Source organism: Amblyraja radiata, chromosome 35 (genome assembly GCF_010909765.2).
Source record: "Amblyraja radiata isolate CabotCenter1 chromosome 35, sAmbRad1.1.pri, whole genome shotgun sequence".
Lineage (NCBI taxonomy): Eukaryota > Metazoa > Chordata > Chondrichthyes > Rajiformes > Rajidae > Amblyraja > Amblyraja radiata.
The window spans coordinates 6269174-6294155 of record NC_045990.1 but is presented as its reverse complement, the minus strand read 5'-3'; the positions used below and the strand labels follow the sequence as shown (position 1 = coordinate 6294155).

At 43.2% G+C, this 24982-nt stretch overlaps 1 protein-coding gene across 1 annotated transcript in view; it reads left to right on the top strand.

Moving 5' to 3' along the window:
• The window catches only part of LOC116991848 (complement C3-like), a 109629-nt gene that overhangs the window by 2121 nt on the left and 82526 nt on the right, over window positions 1-24982 (top strand). The window contains exons 2-9 of the mRNA XM_033050825.1: window positions 5643-5835; window positions 7159-7321; window positions 8884-8954; window positions 11170-11264; window positions 19931-20013; window positions 22233-22320; window positions 23240-23342; window positions 24348-24468. Coding sequence (XP_032906716.1) covers window positions 5643-5835; window positions 7159-7321; window positions 8884-8954; window positions 11170-11264; window positions 19931-20013; window positions 22233-22320; window positions 23240-23342; window positions 24348-24468 — 917 coding nt within the window. The remainder of the gene's footprint in view (window positions 1-5642; window positions 5836-7158; window positions 7322-8883; window positions 8955-11169; window positions 11265-19930; window positions 20014-22232; window positions 22321-23239; window positions 23343-24347; window positions 24469-24982) is intronic.

Here is a 24982-nt window from a genome sequence, read left to right as displayed (position 1 = left end):
ATCATTTTTATACTGAGGAAGGTATCTGAGGAAAGCTTTTTCAATATAATCTTAAAGCTGCAAGTTCTTGCCGTTCAAGTGAATATTTTCTGTACTATCTCAGGGACCTTCATATCCTTACCAAAGCGTGGTTCCCATAAATGGATGAAGAACTTCACCTAGGACACTCAGATTATCTCATACTGATTCAATATGACCTCCTTGCTTTTATACTTCATAGGTTTCAACATGCCATCTGCTTTACCAACTACTTCCCTGGCACACCCTGCCATTTTCAAAGGCTTGTGCACATATACACCCAGGAACTCTGTATGTCCGCACGCATCCACTCAAGTGTTTGTGAGGTTGAGAGGAGTTGAGGGGAATGATATTCCAGCCAGCAGTGAGGGATGCAGGTTATAAGCATAGTTAAGATGAATGGTTGTAGCCCATCTCCTCCCAAGGTACAGGAGTCCAGAACTATAGGACGAATGGGCCTGTCCTACTGTACGAGGTAAGTGAAGAGTTCTCCCGAGTTTCCCCTGATTCGACCTCGGAGAATTACAGTAATAGCCGTTCATAGGTACTCGGGGCTCTCGTGGACATTTTTCACAGTGCTGAAAAAACTTAGAGTTTACCGCATTTCCCGAGTACCTGTCGTTAGCATTACGAGCCGCTACGAGATATCCACGAGCTCCGACGTAGCCGGTACGTACTTGCCACGAGTTTGATTTTTTTTTAAACTCGGGAGAAATCTTGAATTACCTCGTACAGTGGGACAGGCCCTTTAGGTATAAGATGTGAGAGGAAAGATTTAAACGAGACTTGAGAGGCAATTCCTTCTGGTCTTTCTGTTTATAAGCGTGCATGAGATAGGGTTACCAAAAAAAAAATCAAGCTGTTTCATCTGTATGTTGCTGCCATGACTAAATATCTATAAGTATGCTTGCTGCAATGTCTCAAAGCAAGGTCAGCAAAGAAACTGTGGTCTGTGATGCTCCTATGGAGTTTTAATGCAAGCATTCTGTCATTTTAATGTAATGGTATGTGTGGTTCAAAGCATGTAAGATCTGGATTTGAATTAGCTTAAGTGATAAGTCAGTTTTTTTTTGTTTAAATGTCCTCAGAATTATATTTTACCATTCGTTTCAATTACAGCCATGCTGAAATTTCCTTTGGCACTGGTTTTACATTGTATACTAATCTACCCATTCTTAAAAAATGTATATCATCATTCGATTATCTCACTGGGTCATATCCCCAAACATCTAACTCAGAGCACCATGGGAATATCACATATTCCATGATACATACTGAAAATATTTAAGAAGACAGCTCACTTTCTGCTTCTCAATACAGATGATACAACGAATTGCTGATCTTTTCAATGAAGTTGCAAATGAATGAAAAGTATCAAATATTTTAATAAATTGTATGTCCAACGATAAATAATTGATCATTAAAGTAAATCGTCCACAATGTAATGTATCTTGTGCTTCTGTTTTGCGCAATCTATGTAAGGGAATAGTATTTTCAAGTCTGAAAGAGTTAATTATTTTGTGATGATTATTCTAATGCCACTGACACTGTTTTGATGGGTCGGGGTTTATTCAGTATTACAATTGGAAAACCATAGACTTATTAGGGACAGTCAGCGAGGCTTTGTAGACTCAGCAAGGGTTGGACAGGCTAGATGCAGGAAGATTATTCCCGATGTTGGGGAAGTCCAGAACTAGGGGTCACAGATTAAGGATAAGAGGGAAGTCTATTAGGACCGAGATGAGAAAAACATTTTTTACATAGAGAGTGGTGAATCTGTGGAATTCTCTGCCACAGAAGGTAGTTGAGGCCAGTTTATTGGCTATGTTTAAGAGGGAGTTAGATGTGGCCCTTGTGGCTAAAGGGATCAGGGGCTATGGAGAGAAGGCAGGGATGGGATACTGAGTTGGATGATCAGCCATGATCATATCGAATGGCGGTGCAGGCTCGAAGGGCCGAATGGCCTACTCCTGCACCTATTTTCTATGTTTCTATGTTTCTATGAATGGGGAAGGTCAAGTCCTTGATTAAATATCAAGATTAAAAATCAGGTATAAACTTATTTTTTGAGAGCTCAAGGACAGGGGAGTCCAGGAAGAACATGTAAGATCATCATTCGATTATCATTGGGTCATATCCCCAAACATCCAACTTAGAGCACCATGGGAATATCACATATTCCATGATACATACTGAAAATATTTAAGAAGACAGCTCACTTTCTGCTTCTCAATACAGATGATACAACGAATTGCTGATCTTTTCAATGAAGTTGCAAATGAATGAAAAGTATCAAATATTTTAATAAATTGTATGTCCAACGATAAAAAATTGATCATTAAAGTAAATCGTCCACAATGTAATGTATCTTGTTTTGAAGATGATGGTTTTTGGGATACAAATGTAAAATAATTTGAACTGCTTTAACTGCAGTTCATCTCGTGATCATTGCAAAACTGATCTCACATTGCACAACCCCAAATTGAGATTCTAGGTAGGTTAAAATTGTTTGCTTTGAAAGTTTGGAAATAACATTTTGCAAGATGTGTTGTGCTTTTTATCTGGATAAATCAAGGTCCAGATTGGAGCCAAATACTGGAAATGAACAAATTGCGGGATTTAAATCAACTTTAGATGGCCAGTGAATATTTGTGTTTTTTTTTAAAGTAACCAGCAAAGTAAACGTCTCATTTGTTAAATATTAATAACCCTGTGGTGATTTTGGATATAAATTAGAGACATGAGTTGGAATAGTTTGCCCGGGAGAAGCAGTCTGCCACCATGGGGAGGACCTCACTGTTATTTGTTCTCTTGGTGTCTCTTCCTGCACTCTCTCTGTGTGACCCTCTGTAAGTATCAGTGAATGGTTTTGTTTAATCTACATTGTTTTCTTGTGCTCTGAATTTTTTTCTCTTATTCAGCAACCTCTCCTATAAGTTAGGTGAGATTTTAGCCTCTGGTGGGGTATCATTTTCTTCTTGGATCCTACTTAGAGTCATAGAGTGATACAGCGTGTAGTCAGGCCTGTCGACCCACAACATGTTCAAGTTCAAGTTCCCATTTATTGTCACATGCACCAATTAAGGTACAATGATGGTAAGTCCACGCCGCGCCTGCCGCTGAAGCTCTGGGTCGGTCTCCGGTCTGGAAAGGCCGCTCCAAACCAGCCGTTAGGCCGCGAGGGGGGACGAAGATGCGACAAGGAGAAAAGTTGCATCTCCGTCGAGGTAAGTGACTGATAAACAGTTTCTCCCTATTCCCCCCCCACCACCCCGCACATAAAACATACCGAGAAACATTAAATCATACATTTAGATGCACAAAAAATAACAAAAAAAGTCGAAAGGACAGACGGGCTGCTGGTGAGGCTGCCACTCGCGGCGCCACCCGATGATGTCACTAAGAACCCATGTCCCAACTGCACTAGTCCCATATCCCTCCAAACCTGTCCTATCCATGTACTTGAATCCATGTACTTGTATCCATGTACTTGTATCGCCGCATCTGTTCCCAGGATGAGATGTTCCACACCAGGCCATCGGAAATGTCCTCGTTCTTCAGGGAACGGGGATTCCCCTCCGCCACCATAGATGAGGCTCGCACCAGGGTCTCATCCATACCCCGCAACACTGCTCTCTCTCCCCATCCCCGCACTCGCAACAAGGGCAGAGCCCCCCTAGTCCTCACCTTTCACCCCACCAGCCGGCAAATACAACAAATAATCCTCCGCCATTTCCGCCACCTCCAACGTGACCCCACCACTCGCCACATCTTCCCATCTCCCCCTATGTCTGCCTTCCGCAAAGACCGCTCCCTCCGCAACTCCCTTGTCAATTCTTCCCTTCCCTCCCGTACCACCCCCTCCCCGGGCACTTTCCGTTGCAACCACAAGAAATACCACAGCCGCCTATCCATGTACTTGTCTGCTTGTTTCTCAATTACATTTCTTTCTAATTGCCGATGTACTTTGGCCAAAAGGAAAGATTTTAAGACCCGTGTGAGTCAGGAGAGGAGATTTATTGGATTTGGTTCAGGATGTGGAGGAATTATTGGAGACACCAGAGAAGCTGGTGTTTTCCACACAGCAGAAAAGATTGGGAGGCAGAACTCATTTTTAATTTGTGGGAGGTATTGCATCAACAACAATTTTTAAATCTACCTTGGGTACTACAAAAAAAACCTAAATATTCCCATTGACAGGAGGGTTAATAATCAGTTGTGGATTGAAGGCAGTGAACAAAGAACAAGGGAGCTGTTAGGAATTTTCTCAGCAGAGTTGTGATCTGGAATAGGCTGCTTGAAAAGGTGGTGGAAGCAAATTCAAATTTTTTACGGCAATTGGACAAATACGTGTTTATCTAAACAAATAATCTGATGTGGACATGTTGGCCAAGGGGCCTATTTCCACGCTGTAAGACTATGACTTAAAAAGCAAATATTCACGATGTGTTGTTATAAGTTTGTTTCTTACTTTCAGAGAGCCAATAGGTTTGATGGGCTCCATCAATCTGTGCCACCATTTTATATGCCCTTAAGCATGAACAGAAACTTTTGCTGAGGAGATTCACCCCAAACTCCAACCACACAGAGAAGACAAGTCATCTTGGGCAGTTGACTTCCATGTAGAAACATAGAAACATAGACAATAGGTGCAGGAGTAGGCCATTCGGCCCTTCGAGCCTGCACCGCCATTCAATATGATCAAGGCTGATCTTCCAACTCAGTATCCTGTACCTGCCTTCTCTCCATACCCCCTGATCCCTTTAGCCACAAGGGCCACATCTAACTCCCTCTTGAATATAGCCAATGAACTGGCCTCAACTACCTTCTGTGGCAGAGAATTCCACAGATTCACCACTCTCTGTGTAAAAAATGTTTTTCTCATCTCAGTCCTAAAAGACTTCCCCCTTATCCTTAAAACTATATCTCTGCATAACATTTGCATTTATGCTTAAAGACAACAAAATTCAGGGTAGAAATTGTCCCTAGTGGATAGAATGGTACAGGTTTACGGGGCGATCGCTGGTCGGCACTGACTTGTTGGCTCAAAGGGTCTGTTTCTGCGCTGTACCTCGAAACTAAACTAAGCGAATAGTGAGGCTTGGATGGAGTGGACACGGAGAGGATGTAGTGGCAGAGTCTAGGACTAGAGGTCATAACCTCAGAATTAAAGGATGTTCCGTTAGGCAATTTCTTTAGTCAAGGTGGTGAATCTGTGGAATTCGTTGCCACAGAAGGCTGTGGAGGCCTTCAATGGATATTGTTGAAGCAGAGATAGATAGATTCTTGATTATTACGGGTGTCAGGAGTTATGGGGAGAGGGCAGGAGAATGGAGTTGGGTGGGGGAGATAGAACAGCCATTATTGAATGGTGGAGTAACCTTGGTGGGCCGAATGGCCGAATTCTGCTCCTATCACTTATGACCTTATGTGTTAATTTCATGTACATGGATTGCATCAGTTTAAGAAAATGGCTCACTGCTACCTGTGAAGGGCAATTCAAGGGATATCCAAGAATGCTAACCTTGCCACTGGTGCCCATCTTCTGTAATGAATAGATGATGTTATCTTGATTACTGTCATGGGCATGATGAAAAATAAAATTTTGTTTGTCATTCCCCCAGATATATACTGACTGCTCCTAATGTTTTACGGATCCAAAGAGAAGAGACTGTGGTAGTGGAAGCCCACAATGTCGCTTCTGACATTGTCGTACAAATTAATTTAAAGGTTTTTCCTGAACGCCACATCGTACTTTACCATACCGAAGCACATTTGACTTCAGCCAACGACTATCTAGCTTCTGCTACTGTTAAGGTAAATGGACAGATAAATTAAACTGCCTCGATCTTTTAATAACTCTCAGGCAAAGCATGGGATAGATTTTGCCACTTAGTTTAATGCATTTTGCTCTTTTCATCGTGTAAGTTATTCAGTAATTTGTGGCAAGGGAGAAACTCCCAATTAATTATGAACCTCTCTGTGTCATGCCAAATATGTCCTCACAAGAATGTTATTATGACCACGTCTGCTGATGAACCTTGTAGAATCATTACCCTTGAGCTGATTCTACATTTTACTTGCAGCAGAAAGCTCGGACTGGATCTTCAGAATGCCTATTTCCCTTTAGTGACCAGTATTGCGTTACTACAAAGCCAACTTGACTATAATTTAGTTGAACGTATAGTGCAGTCATAGGTGGCCAACCTTCCTGAGAGGCAAGTTCTATTCACACTCTTTTGTGCAATTGGTGGCAGTCTAGAGCAGAGTTAATAACAGTAAGACAATTGCCAAGTAATGATGAGATAGAGAAATCTTACAACTATTTTCCAATATATTCAACGCCTTCACCTCTGGCATATTTCACAGCATCAACGTTTTAAGGTCACCATTAACTCAAATGTTATGTGTACTAATGTAGATAGGGGCGGCATAATGGCACAGCGGTAGAGTGCCAGGAACCCCGTTCGATCCTGACCACGGGTGGTGCCTTTATGGAGTTTGTAGATTCTCCCCGTGACCTGCGTGGGTTTTCTCCAGGTGTTCCAGTTTCCCAACACACTCCAAAGACATAATAATAATAATAATAATGGATGGGATTTATATAGCGCCTTTCTAATACTCAAGGCGCTTTACATCGCATTATTCATTCACTCCTCAGTCACACTCGGTGGTGGTAAGCTACTTCTGTAGCCACAGCTGCCCTGGGGCAGACTGACGGAAGCGTGGCTGCCAATCTGCGCCTACGGCCCCTCCGACCACCACCAGTCACTCACACACATTCACACACATTCACAGGTGGGTGAAGTGTCTTGCCCAAGGACACAACGACAGTATGCACTCCAAGCGGGATTCGAACCGGCTACCTTCCGGTTGCCAGCCGAACACTTAGCCCATTGTGCCATCTGTCGTCACATACAGGTTTGTAGGCCAATTGGCCTGGTAAAATTGTCAATTGTAGGATTGTGTTAGTGCGTGTGGATGGCTGGTCGGCGCTGATTTGGTGGACCAAAGGGCCTGTTTCTGTACTGTATCTCTAAACTATACTAAAAACTAAATTAATATAGGTATTAGGGTGGATATACAATACTATAAAGGAATCACACCAATTTTGTTTATTTTTGTCTTTGTTATTGACAGATAGATGTAGACAATCTTCCAAAGATACCCAGCGGGAACCAGTATGTATATTTGGAAGCAATATCAACAGATTTTACGTTGCAAACTGTTATCCTTGTGTCACTTCAAGCAGGATACATCTTTATCCAGACTGACAAACCACTCTACACACCAACTCAAACTGGTAACTATCGTTACATTTACTAAAGATAATTATATCTTCACTTCACAGCACCAGAGATCCGGGTGTGATCCTGACTATGGGTGCTCTCTGTGCAGAGTTTGCACGAAACGTAAAAATGAAGTTGCCTCTTCACTGATCTTTGAGTTGGTATGACAGGAGACGTAGCCATATTAAATTTTCACAACAAATATATGACTGAAATTGTATGGCGTTTTATGAACTGGCCTGGACTTCTCCTGCAAGGCCATCATGACCTGAGAAAGCAGTTGTGAGGCTCCTTTGTATAGTTTAGTTAAGACACACAGTGCATAAACAGGCCCTTCAGCCCACCGAGCCCACACCGACCAGTGATCCCTGTACACTAGCAATATCCTACACACTAGGGACAATTTACAACTGAGCCAATGAACCTCCAAACCTGTACATCCTTGGAGTATGGAGGAAACCGGAGCACTTGAAGAAAACCCACGCTGTCACGGGGGGAACGTACAAACTCTGTACAAATACCACCCGTAGTCAAGCTCGAGCCTGGGTCTCTGGCGCTGTAAGGCAGCAACTCTACCACTGCACCACCATGCCACACCTCTTGAACTAGAAGTCCTTCTAATGAAGGCGATCTCCAAGTTCCAGGTTTTAGATCCAGCCACAATGAAACACTGACGATATATTTTCAAGTGTGCCCGGGAGGGGAACTTGCAGTTCATGGTGGTCTATGTGCCTGATGCCTTTGATTTCCGTGGTGGGAAAGTGGTAAAGGGTTTGGTAGGTACTGTTGCAGTAGTTCTGGTGAACAACTGCAGTGCATTTTAGATCCGTAACACTTGGCCACTGTGAGCTGGTGGTGGAGGTAATAAATATTTAAGGAGGTCAGTGCACAGAGCGGCCCAAAACTACAATAAAAAAGAGAAAAAGCTTCAGGCACCTAGCAGAGTGTCACCGGGATTTGATCTAAGTCTAAATCCCTAGGGTGCTGGACATCCCTTGTATGGGCAAAGGGTGCCTGTCCTCAGAATGACCTGTGTGTAGGAAGGAACTGCAGATGCTAGTTTAAACCGAAGATAGACACAAAATGCTGATGTAACTAAGCAGGACAGGCAATATCTCTGGAGAAGTGTCTCGACCCAAAACGTCACCCATTCCTTCTCTCCAGAGATGCAGCCTGCAGCGCTGAGTTACTCCAGCATTTTGTGTCTACCTCAGACTGACCCACCCTGAGAAACACGAACACAGGTATTTTTGTTCATTTGTTAATGATTTATTAAACTTCAATCATCTTTGAGTCAAGTGAAAATTATTGCATTGAATCCTTGACTTGTGCTACATAGGGTAATGGGGGACTTGTGACATGAGAAGATATATCGTCCATCACAGAAATCCCAGTCTCTGGCCTGCGATTACAAGCATAGTATTTCTATCAGTGGTCCAATTGAGGTTTTGATCATTAGTGCCCCCCCCACCCATCATATATATGGATGTGATGGTAATGGCACTGAATATTAAGAGGGGATGTTCAGTTGTGACGCTGCAGTTCAGGTTAATCATTTTGTTAAACTTCTTTCTAGTGCTTTATCGGTTGCTTGCTGTGGACAACGAGATGAAACCATGCAAACAAAACATGGTAGTTGATTATGTGGTAAGGTACATCTTTCTATTTTTGAAACAAGTAGCATTCACCATGATACACCACCACCATGCCCGATGGGAGAGGGGAGCAGAGGAAGTTTCCGGGGTGAGATTATGCTGCTGGCCTTGCTGAGGCAGCGTGAAGTGTAGATGGAGTCAATAGAAGGGAGGTCAGTTTGCGTGATAGATTGGGCAGCGTCCACAATTCTCTGCAATTTCTTGCGGTCTTGGATGGAGCTGTTCCCAAACCATGCTGTGATGCATCCCGATAAAATGCTTTCTTGTTCTTGGTTCTTGGTTTCTTGGTCCTCCAAAATATTCCAAATGGAATTTAAACTGGAGGTGGTGAAGGGAGGGCTTAAGCCAGAAAGGGTTATTGGGAAGAAAGAGCTACTTTAAATTTAGTTGCATCTGGTTGGGTAACTATAGTTGGGTGGAGATTAATAGTTGGGTGGAGATTATAGATCTCTACGATGCATCACATTCAGGCCACTTGAAAACCCATCTCATTGCATAATTTAGCCTATTTAGTCTTGTGCACTCTATTTTGTCTTTCAACTACCCCTGAAGATTGTGGATGATGTGGGCAGGATAGATGTTGTTAGCACTGAAGTCCCCTCATTAACTCCTTTACAATTGAACCAGTGAGTCCATTGTCATTTGACATAACCTGTGGAATGCCAAATCTCAGTGCTACTTTTTTCAGTAACACCTGGGCCACTGCTGTGGCATCATAGTGGCAAGTTGGAAAGGCTTCTCCACAAAGTCTGTAGCGGCAGATTTTTCATATCTTTCAGGTAATTAGCACCCTAGCCGCTAATTGGATGAGAATGGATAAGGGGAATATCTTCGGTACGCATGCAAGCTGCCTCAGAGACCTTCAGAGCTTCTCCATTCATAAAGCTTCAACACACAGTCTTTTGATGAATATTTTCTTTATTGTAGATAGAAAACAGTAAGATACATCCAAGGTTTTTCCGACTTGTTACGGCAATCTTCTTCGAACTCCAGCTCATTACTTCAGATATTAGAAAGCTCCTTGTGTCTCCGTAACAATGACATGCCTTGACATGCTCGAAGGATTAACCTTCTCCATTGTCTCTCCAAAAACGAATCTAAAAACTAAACTTCTGCGCAAGCAGTTAAGCTGCAAACACGCCCAAAGGCACGTCATAAATCCCACCCACATTATAACGGGCAGTCTAAAATTTAAAGGCACATGCCATCCACAATGACATGCAAAACAGGCCAAATGGCCACTACAATGTCTATCATTATTAACATAATGAATACATATAAAATCCATTTCCACATGTATGGAAGGTCTCCATGGTTGGGATTGCGATGCAGGCTGTACATTAGTTTTTTCTGTTATACTTTTTACGTCATATATTTAGCAGTAAAATCAGCAAAACCAGCACTTAACAGGTTGCTTGAATAATGCTATTCAGAACCCCCCCCTCATCACCATCACCACACAACACATGTTGGCAGCATGTGTACAGTGATGCCACACATCACTTTTAATAGGAAACAGAGGGGTAATTCTTTCACTAAAAGGGTGGTGGGTGTATGGAACGAGCTGCCTGAGGAGGTAGTTGAGGCAGGTACTATTGCAACGTTTAAGAAACATTTAGCCAGGTGCAAGGATAGGACTGGTTTGGAGGGATATGGGCCAAACGCAGGCAGGTGAGATGAGTGTAGCTGGGGCATGTTGGCTGGTGTGGGCAATTTGGGCCGAAGGGCCTGTTACTACACTGTATCACTCTATGACTATATGACACATGCGCCAAACAAGGTAGTTGCTTAGAGGCAATGGTGCGGCCATCACAGGAGACCCAAAGACCATTAGGTCACTGACACAGTTGGCATCAATCCACAATTGGTGCTCGGAAACATTGACTATAACTTGCATGTTTATCATTTCATCAACAGTGGGCCCTGGTGCACAAGAGGTACAAATACTGGGGGATTACTGTCATAGAGTCTTACAGCCTTCGGCCCAACTTGCCCACACGTGCCAATATGTCACATCTACACTGGACCTACCTGTCTGCATTTGGTTCATATCCATCCAAACCTGTCCTATCCATGTACCTGTCTAGCTGTTTCTTAAACGCTGCCATAGTCCCTGCCGCAACTACCCTGTCTCATACCCGTTGTATACTTTGTGCTTTGTCTAATCAATACTTCAACTTGTTTTTCACTAATAATTCTACTTTCAGAATCCTCAAGATGTTATTGTTGAGCGGTTTGAAGTTAATGTGAAAGATGCTTCAGGAATTGTTGCAAAGTCCTTTCCTGTTCCAGAGATTGTGAAGTATGTACAAATTGCTGCCACAACGAGAGATTATTGTTGAACAGTTTGGGCCCAGGTTTATTGTTAAATAGAATGGTGGTAGATCTGAGTGAAACATTTGGAGGGGATATCAACCTGCAGATGGAGGAAATCTGAAACAAAACCTCAAACTAGTGAACACAGGCAGCAAGGCGGGCAGCGTGAGATTCTAAACTAAATGATGGGAGAATGTTTCACATTGTTGGATAATCTAAACTGGGTGCAGGATAAGGGATCTCCTGTTTAAATGGAAATGAGAAAGAATTTCTCCTTTTATATCATTTCATATATTGATGCAGAGTTGGACAACATTTAGGTAAATGACAAAACAGTAAGATTAAACGAGAACTTACCAGTTTGAAGTTTGATCTTGATTTTATGAGGAGTTACGATGAGCGATTACGTGAAGAAGGGCCGTCCGTCTGCGTGAGCGTCAATCTTCAAAGCAGCGGTGTTAAATCAGGTAAAAAGAAGACCTGAGAATAGTAAGATTGAAGAAACTAGAACTTCCATGTGACCTTGATAGTATGAGGGTGGGAGCGGTGGGCACGTAATCGCTCATCGTAACTCCTCATAAAATCAAGATCAAACTTCAAACTGGTAAGTTCTCGTTTAATCTTACTATTTTCTTCGGAGTCACGTGAGTGACTACGTGAAGATTTCAAAGCTCTGTGATTTACGCCGGTTACGAATCCAGGCGTCACACACTGAATGGATTGACCATGGATGCGTGTAATCATTAAAGCATTCAGACATTACGTAGTTAAGTAAGGACACTGATGCTTTAAATGAAAGAAAGTTTAAAAAAAACTAGTTTCCCCTCCCAACCTTGGGGGTAAACTATGGGACAGAACTTAAAATGGTACATGCAAACACCCCCAGTCCGGTAATAGGTTTGTTATAAAACCGGTGGACCGTTATTTCATTCGTCCATCCTGCAGCCACTATGATGTTGTCAATTAGATTAGATTAGATTCGATTCGTTTATTGTCATTCAGACCTTTCGGTCTGAACGAAATGTTGTTTCCCTGCAGTCATACATATAATTTAAAAAATGACAAAAACACACAATCAACACAAATTCAACATCCACCACAGTGAGTTCACCAAACACCTCCTCACTGTGGTGGAAGGCAAAATCTTAAAGTCTCTGTCTCTTCCCTCTTTGTTCTCCCTCTGCGCTGAGGCGACGGTTCAAACTCCGCGGGTGGTCGCTGCCTCCGCCACAGCTTCGAGGCCGAGTCGGGTCTCCGCTACCGCTGCTGCCGCTGCCGCCGCCACAGCTCCAGGGCCGAGTCGGGTCTCCGCTGCCGCTGCCGCCGCCACAGCTCCAGGGCCGAGTCGGGTCTCCGCTGCCACTGCCTCCGCCACAGCTTCGGGGCCGAGTCAGGTCTCCGCTGCCTCCACCACAGCTTCGGGGCCAAGTCGGGTCTCCGCTGCCGCTGCCTCTGCCACAGCTTCGGGGCCGAGTCAAGTCTCCGCCGCCTCCGCCACAGCTTCGGGGCCGAGTCAGGTCTCTGCCGCCTCCGCCACAGCTTCGGGGCCAAGTCGGGTCTCCGCTACCGCTGCTGCCGCTGCTACAGCTCCGATGCCGCCAGCTCCGCCATTAGGCCTCGGCGCAGACGGAGACGGGGACGGGGAATACGACCGAAGAAAAAGTCGCATCCCCCGAAGGAAGAGACCAAAACATGTTTCTCCCACCCCACCCACACACATACACAACTTAATAAAACAAAATTAACTAAAACATGACAAGGAACAAAAGAAAAGAAAAAAAACAGACGGACTGCAGGTGGGCCGCAGCTGTTAAGCCAGCGCCGCCATCTTGAAACCAGCGCCGCCATCTTGAAACCAAGAGGCACGTCCATTGCTCTTGCTGCCGACGTAGATGCAGCCCCGGTGGAGTGAGATTTAACCATATGAACGTTCACTCTGTTACCGCCATTACCCCCTTTGACCATCTGGAGATGGTTTGTGTTGACACCTTCTGGTCTGTTCTGAGCCTCAGTGGTTCTCCGTACTCTCAGATAGTGGTGTTAGTATGTTACCACACACACAACCGTAGGTCCTCTGGATATGCCAAGAACTGGATCTCCATCCCTGGCATTCCTGGCCTGCTATGTTTGTATCAGGTTCCTGATTACGAATGTTATGTTGTTCATATTGGTGGTCATGTGGTCCAACCGTAGCTTGCAGTGTCTGGACTCTTTGTCAGCATACCACCTTCAGGGTTAGTTATAGGCGGTCCCCACTGAGAAAGTAGGGTTAGTACCACGCTCACATCCCATGTGTCCGTGTACCTTGGTCTTGGAGGTATTAGATTGTAAATTATCTTCATGAATTTTGTTGTAAAGGGATGCGTTCCTATCGACCCATGCCCTGCTTGTAGCATCAGATAGGAGGAAAGTGCGCCTCTGGCACTATTGATTGCACTATAACGTTGTTTATAGTTATAGTACAGAGTTGATAGGAAACTCCAAGACATCTGTTATCCCAACTGTGTTGTATTTGTTCGGACAGTCCTATGCCTTGAAAAGGCCTCCTCAGAATCTGCAGACCAACAAGTTAATACGTTCGTGTAGTGGATGGTTACTCCCTGTAACTGGGTTCACTAGGAGGTCCCTGCTCTTTTGTACAGCCATAACTGGCTGGACTATAGTTCCCAAAAATGTTGGGGACCAGGCTTGAGTAGGCCAATCTGGCACTACCAATATGCCTGTGGCTTAGTCTTGCTTGATTTTGGTCAAGCATCGGTTTGTGAGACAAATTTGCGGAAAGCATGCATAAACAATCCTCCCCAGTTGAGGGAGAAAGCATCCACTGCCTTTGCTTCTGGATCCTGCTTGCAGGACATATCTGGGTAACTGATGGTTTAGTCTAGATGCAAATAGATCAAAATCTGGTATGCCAAATCGTGTAGTTATTTCGTTAAATACTGCCTGATTCAACATCCATTCTGTGTTGTTATTAAACATCCGTGATCCAGCATCTGTCACCGTGTTATATCTATCTCGTAGATTTCCCAAATATTCCTCTTGATACACCAGTGCCAAATGAGGTTCGACAATCTATCGTAAGATACAGATTTTACACCACCCTTGTTAGTGGATATGTGCCACCGCAGTGGTGTTATCAATCTGAATTTGAACAAGCACCGGTTGCATATTGCTACAGAACCCCTTGAGTCCAAATTGTGCCCCCAACAATTCTGGGTAATTGATTCCATGTGTTGGGGAATTACAGACTCCTGCTCATTCCATCTGCCCCCACAGCTCTAGACTGTGTTGGTGGCTCCCCATCCTTAGCCGCTAGCATTGGTCTGAAGAACCCTCGATGGCTTTCAAGCAAATTTACTTTGAGCTTTCTCACGTTCGTTATCCACCGTTGTTATTCAACAATGGCCTCTGCTGGCAATCCATAGTTTTGCCAATTTTGCCTGCATGGAATCTGAGTGTTCGTTCCTTTGCTCGCTGTAATTCTGGTAATGCAAAGGCCCGTACGTACTGCTGGAAATGCGTCTACTATTTGCCAATTACACTCGCTGTTTGCCTGATAGATGGCTAGTATTTGACTATCAGGTCATAGCAGGCTTGATTAATATAGTCGTTTGCCCCTAGGCAAAGTCACCAACATATTTACTGTTTTGATAGTAAATTCTAGGTAATCAATTACCCTTGTAGGTGTCAATTTTGATTTAACTGGATGGATGAGGTAACCAATTCTATCAAACAGGGTTTTGGTTTGCTTTGACTGATGCTTCTTGGTGACTCCAAAATGAAATTGTCCAAATATGCCATTACTATGTGGTTCTGAGACCTTTGTAGACCCAGAATTGGTTTCCGTAGTTTTGTCAATAGTCTAGGAGCTGATGTCAACCCATTGGCAGATCCATACCATCCAGTTAAACTGCAAATATCTCCTGTTCTTAGTGAATAGACACCGAATAGTATGCATCTTTGAGGTCGATGCATGCCATGTGACCATTTTATAGGAAGCTCCGATAAAACAGTAGTTAAACCGTAACAAAATTACTGTTTCTAAAAGTCTATACTGCACAAATGAGTTACACCTGGATGAAGTGACATCCTCCATCTGTCACATGTCCTGAATGGCAATCCTGCCCAAAAATACTGGGCCTGCCTCGAAGACAATTCCAGTCCAAGTTCCAAGTCTGCTTGGAACCTGTGTATGTTGTGCAGTAAAATTATCACGTTATTATCTGTTTTTAAAAAACCAGTTCTGAAATTTCTTGTTATTGTCATTTTGAACAAGAACACAAGAGTAAATTACCAACATGTAACTGCTCCACAATCCCTTGTTTCAGTAAACCCAGACCCACCTACCTCCATGGCTACCGAAAGATCAAAGGCCCCTGATGCGGATTCCTTTTCTCTCCTTGATTGGGAGTAGGACTGGTAAGGAGTGTGGATTCCATGTTTCTCCCGACCTCTGCTTGGGTCTGGTCTGAAACCTCATCATACTGAGCCTGCCTTGTAGGACAATTCTGGCCATTATTTTGAGTCTGCCTTGAAAGACGACTCTGATCATATTTCCGTGCCCAGCTTTCAAGCTACCACCGGATTCAGTGAACCGCTTACCCCCTATGGAGGTGTGGGGTGTGTTGTCGCCTACTGATGATTTGCTTATTGTCGTGCGGATATTCTGCCAACTGCTGGCTCTTGAGGCCATATGCGTGCTTCAGTATGTTCATACTTTAAATTCGAGATCAGTTACCTACTGATCATTCACACTCCCCTCCACTGAGAGTGAGGTTCGTAGGCAGCCCTGAAAACAGGTGCTGCCGCAGGCCCCTGAGGATACCTGTGCTGACATGGCCCTTCCAGTGGACCTAAATGAGATTCTAGCTTTGGTCAGACTGAAATGGACCATGAATGCTCCTCTCCTTAGAGCAGGAGACATTTGTGCAGCCCTGAAAACAGGTGCTGCTGCCTGCGGGTTCTCCATAATACCCGGGCTGTCAAGAGCTAGATTCCATCCAGGGAAGCACCCAGTGGAACCTGGGTGATTGCAGAAGCACTTATTTTCTGTTTGTTTGTATGGAAGCTTATTATTCCTTTTATGTAAAGCATTTTGGTGTTGACTTAAACAGTGCAATATAAGTAAAACTTACTTACTTACTTCCTTTCTTCTGCTTGTCCCTGGGAAGGTTTCCCCCCCCTCTTCTTTGTACTCTGATTCAGAGTGGTTTCTTCCACATGTAGTTCCCCCTCCAATGGGGAAGACATTGGGCTGCCCCATGTGTGAGGCTGCTGGCACGGCCTGCTGTAGGCCCCGGGCTGATACTGCTCCCTCCCTTTGGAGCAGATCATTGTTGGACCAACTTCTCCATAAGTTGCTCCATGTGGGAGAAGTCGTCCTCAGACGCTCTCCGTTAAGGGAGGGTATCCCTGTTCCCCGGACTCATCTGAGTCAACGGGTTAGTTTAGACTTGCGGGTGGCAATTACGTCCCGCAGGACAACCATGGAACTCCTGCTCCCGCGCAAAGTCTCCTCCCGATTCTGCTGTCGGCGCTAATGTCGGGAACAAGACCGTCGCCCGCTACTGGCAAAGCTGCGTCTTCGGCAGCCGACATCCCCGCGGGCCGTCTCCTCGACATCTGGGCTCTGAAAAAAAAACTTCAAGCCCGAAAGAACGCGGGTAAGTGATTCAACTTTCCTTACCTGCTCATCCCGACGGCCTGGGAGGACTCAGTGCCTGCCAGTCCGTCGTGCGTGTTGCGTTCAGACGTAATGACGCGCACGCAGACGGACGGCCCTTCATCACGTAGTCACTCACGTGACTCCAAAGTAAAATCAACCATGACCTCCCAAGATCAAAGTCTAAATAGGGTGAATATACACAGTATTTTCCCCAGGAATGAAAAACCATTGGACATAGGTTTAAGGTGAGATGGGTAAAGATTTAATAGGAACGTTTTCGCACAGGTGGGTATAGAAACATAGAAACATAGGAAATAGGTGCAGGAGTTGGCCATTCGGCCCTTCAAGCCAGCACCGCCATTCAATAGGATCATGGTTTGTGATGAAAACTCTGGGCTTGACTTCTTTCTGTCTTTTCCGGTCCTTCCCCCTGGCTTCTGATATATACAAACTCTCACTGAATTCAGTCCCAATAACCTATTAATTTTCTGCATTGACCCAATATATTTACAGTGTATATTACCAGCTGATTCAGGGACAGTTTCTTCCCTGCTATTACCAGGCAACTGAATCATCCTATCACAACCAGAGAGCAGTGCTAGGTACGCAAAAATGCTGGAGAAACTCAGCGGGTGCAGCAGCTGACGAAAAACCCTTCTTCGGCCCGAAACGTTGCCTATTTCCTTCGCTCCATAGATGCTGCTGCACCCGCTGAGTTTCTCCAGCATTTTTGTGTACCTTCGATTTTCCAGCATCTGCAGTTCCTTCTTAAACACAGAGAGCAGTGCTAAACTACTGTCCACTTCTTTAGTGACCCTCGGACTATCCTTGATCAGACTTTGCGGACTTTACTTTGCACTAAACGTTATTCCACTATTATGTATCTATACAATGTAAATGCATTGATTATAATCATGTATTGTCTTTCTGTTGACTGGTTAACACACAACAACAGCTTTTCACCGTACCACGTGACAATAAACTAAACTGATATTTCAATTAGAAGTTGTTTGACAAAAATGCTGTGCCTGATTCCCGAAGCTCGTTCCCACCTTAGATAAGTAACTCAGAGGGTCAGGCAGCATCTCTGGAGAAAAGAGACTAATTTCCATCTTGTTAGCTCAAGTTTGTGTGTTCAATATTCACAGTGAGTTTCAACCTTCTCGTATGATCCAACCTCCTTGCATCATTTCGAATATCCCAATCTGAATCTTGAACGGACCACTCAACAACTTAGGATGTATTCCTAAAGAGTCATAAAGTGACACAGTTTGGAAACAGGCCCTTCAGCCCAACTTGCCCACACCAGGCAACATGCCCCAGCTACACTAGTCCCACCAGCCTGCGTTTGGTCCATATCCCTCCACCTGTCCTATCCATGTAACTGTCTAACTATTCCTTAAATGTTGGGATAGTCCCTGCTTGACTACCTCCTCTGGTATGTACCTTCCATGCACCCACCACCCTTTGAGGGAAAAAGTTACCCCGCAGATTCCTATTAAATCTTTTCCTCTTCACCTTAAACCTATGTCCTCTGGTCTTTGTCACCTACTCTGGGCAAGCGACTGATCTTCCAACCTACCTCGTTGTGGCCCTTACACTTTAAAAAAAAATCAGTACTTTCTCTGTAGCTGCAACCATATATTCTGAAGGGGGGGGGGGGGGGAGAGGCTATGAAGAAGTGTCTCGACCCGAAACGTTACCCATTCCTTCTCTCCAGAAATGCTGCCTGACCCACTGAATTACTCCAGCATTTTGTGTCTACCATATATTCTGAACTGTGTTTCCTTTGTCCTTTTGCACTGCTTGTGGTATTCATGTAATATTTGATTTGCATTACAAAAGTTTTTCTCTGCATCTCAGTACACATGACGATAATAAACCAATATTGAATAGGTCATAAAGTCGTACAGTGTAGAAACAAGCTCTCTGGCCAATCTCGTGCAGGCTGACCAGTTTTTATAGCTGAGCTAGTCCCAGTTGTCTACGGCAGTAATTCCCAACCTGGGGCCATATGGCCGCAAAGGGGCCATGGCAAATTTCAGGGGGGGCCACAGAAATTTTTTGGGATTTAGGGGGCCACCAGCTCAATGAAGGGGGCCACAGAGCTACCTCCTAAATTTCAGTTCTAATAAATTAAAATCTATGTAGAAATATATTTTTAATGTATGATTATAAATGGTTGTTTTATTGAACCCACAAAATATTTTTGATGTTTGTGGAATAGAATAAAAGAGAATATATGTGCAATTAATAAACACTGATATTTTTATGGAAGGTATTATAATATTGAAGTACTTTTTTTCCGCTAATAATGTCGGATGGGGGGGGGGGCACAGAAAAATTAAAAGATCCCAAGGGGGCCTTGAGCTAAAAAAGGTTGGGAACCACTAGTCTACAGTATGTAATGTCCATATCCTTCTAAACATTTGTTCTCAATGTACCTTGCTAAAAGTCTTTTAAATGTTGCCATTGTATCTGTCTCTGCTCATTCCAGGTACACACCACCCCCTGGGTGAAGAAATTGTTGCTCAGATCCCTCTTTAATCTTTCCCCTCACATCTTAAAATGAAGCCTACTCTATCTATGACCATTCAACTTATCTATGCCTTTCATGATTTTGTATATCCTTACAAGATCACCCTTCAGTCGTGAGTGCTCCAGATAAAAAGTCCCGGTCTAAGCCTGGTAGTGAGGAAAGAGAGGTCTATGAACAATAGTCTCGAGATTATCTACGATATTTCTTATAACCATGGAGAATTCACTGTTGATTTGGGATTTTACTCTTTGGTATAACATGAGGATGCAATCAAGACTGTTGATGTAACAATCGAGAGCTAATCGTTAAATTTCATTGCATTACCAGGAGAAAATATTTTTTATTGGATGTTGATTTATAAACAGTACCTATGGATAAAATTGACAAGAGATATGATATAATGTAATGATTTAATAATGCAAAGTAACTTTTCACATCTATTTTTCAGTATCGGAATGTGGAAGATTGTTGCAAGTTACAAAGATGCCCCCGCCATAAATTTCACAACCCAATTTGAAGTGAAGGAATATGGTGAGAAAAATTAATCAGTGTAATGAAATTAAAAGCAAAGGTATAATTTCCTATGATGGAGAAGTTAAGGTTATAGTGAGGTGGAAATCCATATCAGAATATTTTGGTCTGATAGTTTTTTTCCACCTTGCTTTGACATCCATTTGACAATAGACATGCCTAATATTTTAATTGAAGGTATTCGATTATGTTCATAATGTTCTAGTAGTTCCCTTTTTCCAACATCCCATTAAACGTCCCACCTTATAACTTCATGTTCATAAGTGATGGGAGCAGAATTTGGCCATGCAGCCTATCAAGTTTACTCCACCATGCAATTCCGATCTCTCTTTCTCTCTCAACCCCATTCTCCCCTTTACCCCTGACATCCATACTAATCAAGAATCTATCAATCTCTGCCTTAAAAAATATCCATTGACTTGGCCTCCGCAGACTTCTGTGGCAATGAATTCCACAGATTCACCACCCTCTAACTAAAGAAATTCCTCCTCCACTCTTTTTATGTCCTTTTATTCTGAGGCTATGTCCTCTGGTCCTAAACTCCCACTAGAACCATCCTCTCCACAACTATGATACCAAAGTAATTTAGAACTCACAATGTTCCAAAATGCAGCCATCATTGGTAACAAGTGGAACAACATTTCCTTCACGATGCTAATGTCTCTCTTTGATGGCTTCTGCAGTACAAATGCAGAGATCTTAAAGCAAGAATATCATGTTTAATCAACCTGATCTCCTTGGAGGGTGGCCACCATCAATGTGCTTCTCATGCTGACCCCAAACACTCATCACTACCACCCAGTTACTGTACCTCATCATAGGTCCTGATGTTCTAATTCAATCTTTGCTCACCCCAAAGCCTGGGTCTCCAAGAAGCCACCATTTCAGATAAGGACTCAGCGCTGGGCATTCACATCCTACACCAATCCATCCCTGGCCTTGACAAGGATCTGTGTCATCTTTTCTTGAGCCTTGGTCACAATTGAATTTCAGAGTCATTCCCGTGACCGAGAGATGAACAGAAACAATCTTTTAGCCCCTTTAATGACACCATGGGCTCTCTAGGTTTGATGTTCTTGTATCCATGTCCTACCCTACACCTTTCTATTCACACATCACCCTTCTGTTTCCTAATCTGTTATGCAATCGGCAGATTATAAAATTCTCATCATTATTTACGTATTTTACCGACTTCTTCTCTCCTAGCTCCATAACATCCTGGTCTATTCCCCTCTGAGATATCTATACTCCCGAGCATCTTGAACGCAACTGTGCAACTTTGTTGGTTGATCCTACAGCTCTAAGCTCTGGATCTCCTTCCCTGAACATTCTTACATTTGTGATGCCCTCTTTGCATCCACCTCTTTGACCGAGCTTTTGGTAAATTATTCCAATATTTTCTGAAGCAAAATACCACAGATGCTGGAAGTCTGAAAGTTCAAATATAGCTGGACATACTCAATAGATCAAGCTGCAATTATGGAGAGAAAGACAATATTTTAGGTTGATGATCTTTTACTAGAATTGGAAAAGTGAAAAAGGAACTAAATCTATTGAATATCTCCAACATTTTCTGATTTTATTTCAATAACCTGATGTGTCTCAGGATTAATAATTTTTGGATTGCAATATTATGGTTCAATTGAAACATTTTGCTAAATTAATGGTCTGCCTATAAAGAATGCTTGTTGTTGTATGTTTCAAAGTAAGTAACCCATTTATTGTAAAGAGTTTTGGGACAAGTGAATATTATTAAAGAATATTATAAAATAAACTTACAAAATTCTTAAGGGGTTGGACAGGCTAGATGCAGGAAGATTATTCCTGATGTTGGGGAAGTCCAGAACTAGGGGTCACAGTTTAAGGATAAGAGGGAAGTCTTTTAGGGCCGAGATGAGAAAATCATTTTTTACACAGAGAGTGGTGAATCTGTGGAATTCTCTGCCACAGAAGGTAGTTGAGGCCAGTTCATTGGCTATATTTAAGAGGGAGTTAGATGTGGCCCTTGTGGCTAAAGGGATCAGGGGGTATGGAGAGAAGGCAGGGATGGGATACTGAGTTGGATGATAAGCCATGATCATATCGAATGGCGGTGCAGGCTTGAAGGGCCGAATGGCCTACTCCTGCACCTATTTTCTATGTTTCTATGATATAAAGCGATCATGTCTTGGATTCGTCCATGGGAGTTAATATTATTCATCTTGGTATATCTTTGCCAGTGTTGCCAAGCTTTGACGTTACCTTGGAATCAAAGAAGCCATTTTTCCATGTTGATGACACAGAATTGCACATCACAGTCACTGCAAGGTTGGTATTCTCTTCAATCAGAAAAATGGTGTCTTGTAAAAATTGATAGAGTATTTGGCTTTGGTTGATGGCATTATAGTAGTGCAAAATTCACCTCTGCATTGATTTAACTGGTATAAAGCAGTTACCATGTATTTTGTAGATAGACACAAAGTGTTGGAGTGACTCAATAGGTCGGGCAGCATCTACGCAGAAATATGATGGGCAACATTTTGGGTCTGAAAGGTCCTGACCTGAAACATCACCCATTCATTTTCTCCAGAGATGCTGCTTGATCCACTGAGTTACTCCGGCACGTTGTCTCTATCTTTGGTGTAAACCAACATCTGCAGTTCTTTATTTCTGCACCATGTTTGTTATGTTGGCTGATGGTGAATTCAAACCTGCATAAACCACCCATTTTTCACATTTGGAGTACCAGCTCCAACTTCTGTTGTCACACTCTGGGCAGATTACATGTGGCAAGCAGAGGGAAATGTAGACATGATTTACTGGAATGGTCGAGGTTTAGAGAAGCATTGCAGCTGCAAGGATAATGGACGTTATCTTCAAGCAAACAGGAATGAGGACAATTATGACCAAGCTAGTTTGGATTAGATGGACAGAGAAAAACCTGTTCCATCAATCAGTGCGAGGATGGTAGACAGATTTAAAACCTTGGGTAAATGATATGAGGGGGGTGTGAAAAGAGACATGGAGAGCATAATCAGTGCTGTCAAAAGAAAATTGGACAGGCTGTTAAGATACTAATTTGTAGGCTAATGGGAAAAGGCTGGAGAAATGGGAATGAAAAGATTTCTGTACTGTGAGGCAGAATGGGCATAACGAGTGCAATGTCCTCCTGTGCTGACATAATTCCATGACTTGATCATTCACATCGATTTGGTAGAGATTTTTATTCTGGTTTTAATCATGACAGATTCACATATGGAAAACCTGTCCAAGGACGAGCCTTTATCCTGTTTGGAATAATGAAAGATGGTGAAAAGTTGAGCATTGCAAAGTCACTTCAATCAGTGCCTGTAAGTACAAATAGAGACATTTCCCAAAAGTTTGGGAATTCAGGAAATTGCAGGTTGCTGTGAAATAACACGGTTGTAATGGCAAGTGAATTCAAATTGAATACGACTACCACAGTTGACAGGACTTGTATGGAACAGCATCCGTTTAAAGTGTCAGTTTCATTTTCCCAATTAAAATGCCGATGGCTCTACTAGAGAGGGGACAACATTCAACTTCCTATTGGGAAGTGAGGCAGGGCAAATGATTCAAGTGTCATCGGAGAAGCTATATGGGACCAGTGCTCATGACTCTAAGAGTTGGAAAATAATTACAAAAAAGATGGGCTGACCCACAAGTTAAATTGGGGCAATGAAAATGTTAAAGGTGTTAGACAGGAACGTGTTGACATCATATAGTCAATCAGCACAGAAACAGGCCTTCTACACAAATCATCCATCCCAACCAAGATGTCTATCGCTGCTAACTCCATTTCCCTGCATTTGCCTTTGGCATTCACAACTCAGGAGGTCTTGGGCACATAAAGTAGAGTTTTGAAAAGTTAAAAATATTAATTACTAGACTAAGTGGGACCCGTTGGGTCTGAGCATCACACGGGAGGGCTGGTCCCCCAATGCAATATTCCAGCTCTCCACCAATTCCAATATTGGTGGCCACTGGGGGGGTTGAAAAAAACACCGCAACCTAGCTGAGGCCTCGAATACGCAGGGACTACTCTCGAGCATGAAGGAGAGTTACAAAGACCTCCTAGGACCTTGTGTCGACTATGCTGCGAGTATGAGTCGAGGGCAAACTCGCCAGAACTCGCGGATTAGGTTGCCGCAGTGAGACAGGCCCTGAACTGTCAACTGCCAAAAGCCCACGCACCAACCCTGTCAAGTGGCAGTTCCGGCCTCTGGTGATGGTTCAGTAATCTGCAGTTTAGCCATTAGGTGCCACTACACCATAAGCATTGCCACATAAAATCAGCTGGAATATCAAGAATTAACTAAACTCTGTACTTGCAGGTTATAGATGGCAGTGGGGAAGCCTCCCTGAAAAGGGAACAATTGATTGAAAACTTCAAAAACATTGACGAACTGGTTGGGAGATCAATTTATGTTACTGCAAGTGTTATCACACATGCTGGTGAGTTTGTGCCTTAATGTAGTTTAAAGAACTATCCAAGAATGCATATGAGGGCATCTTTGAAGATCTTGTCTTTAATTTTGTATCTATGCCTGGGTTTTCCTGTATTTGCTATCTCTGGCACTGTGTGAAGTGGTCGAGTCTCTTCGCAGGTTATCAACCCAACTGTTCACAATCAGCCAGACAAAAGCAAAAGACGTGTCCAATTTAAATGAGTGAGCTCCCCACACAGCTGCATGCATTTGTGTTTTCTTTGAACTTTTCTATTAGTTTCAGGTCAAATTTGCAAGGCTTGTAATCCATGAAATTGTGCACGTCCACAATTCAGAATTGCAAGATTTTGCGTATTGGAGCAGTTCAGGACTGTACTTTAAATTGTACTCGTTTGTACTGAAATATAGTTACAGAGATTTGTCAAAAAATATTGAATTGAACTACCAACTAAATTGTATGTACAAATCAAACTATTAAATGGTCCAGGTTCCAAAAACACATTCTCCACTGTACACAAAAA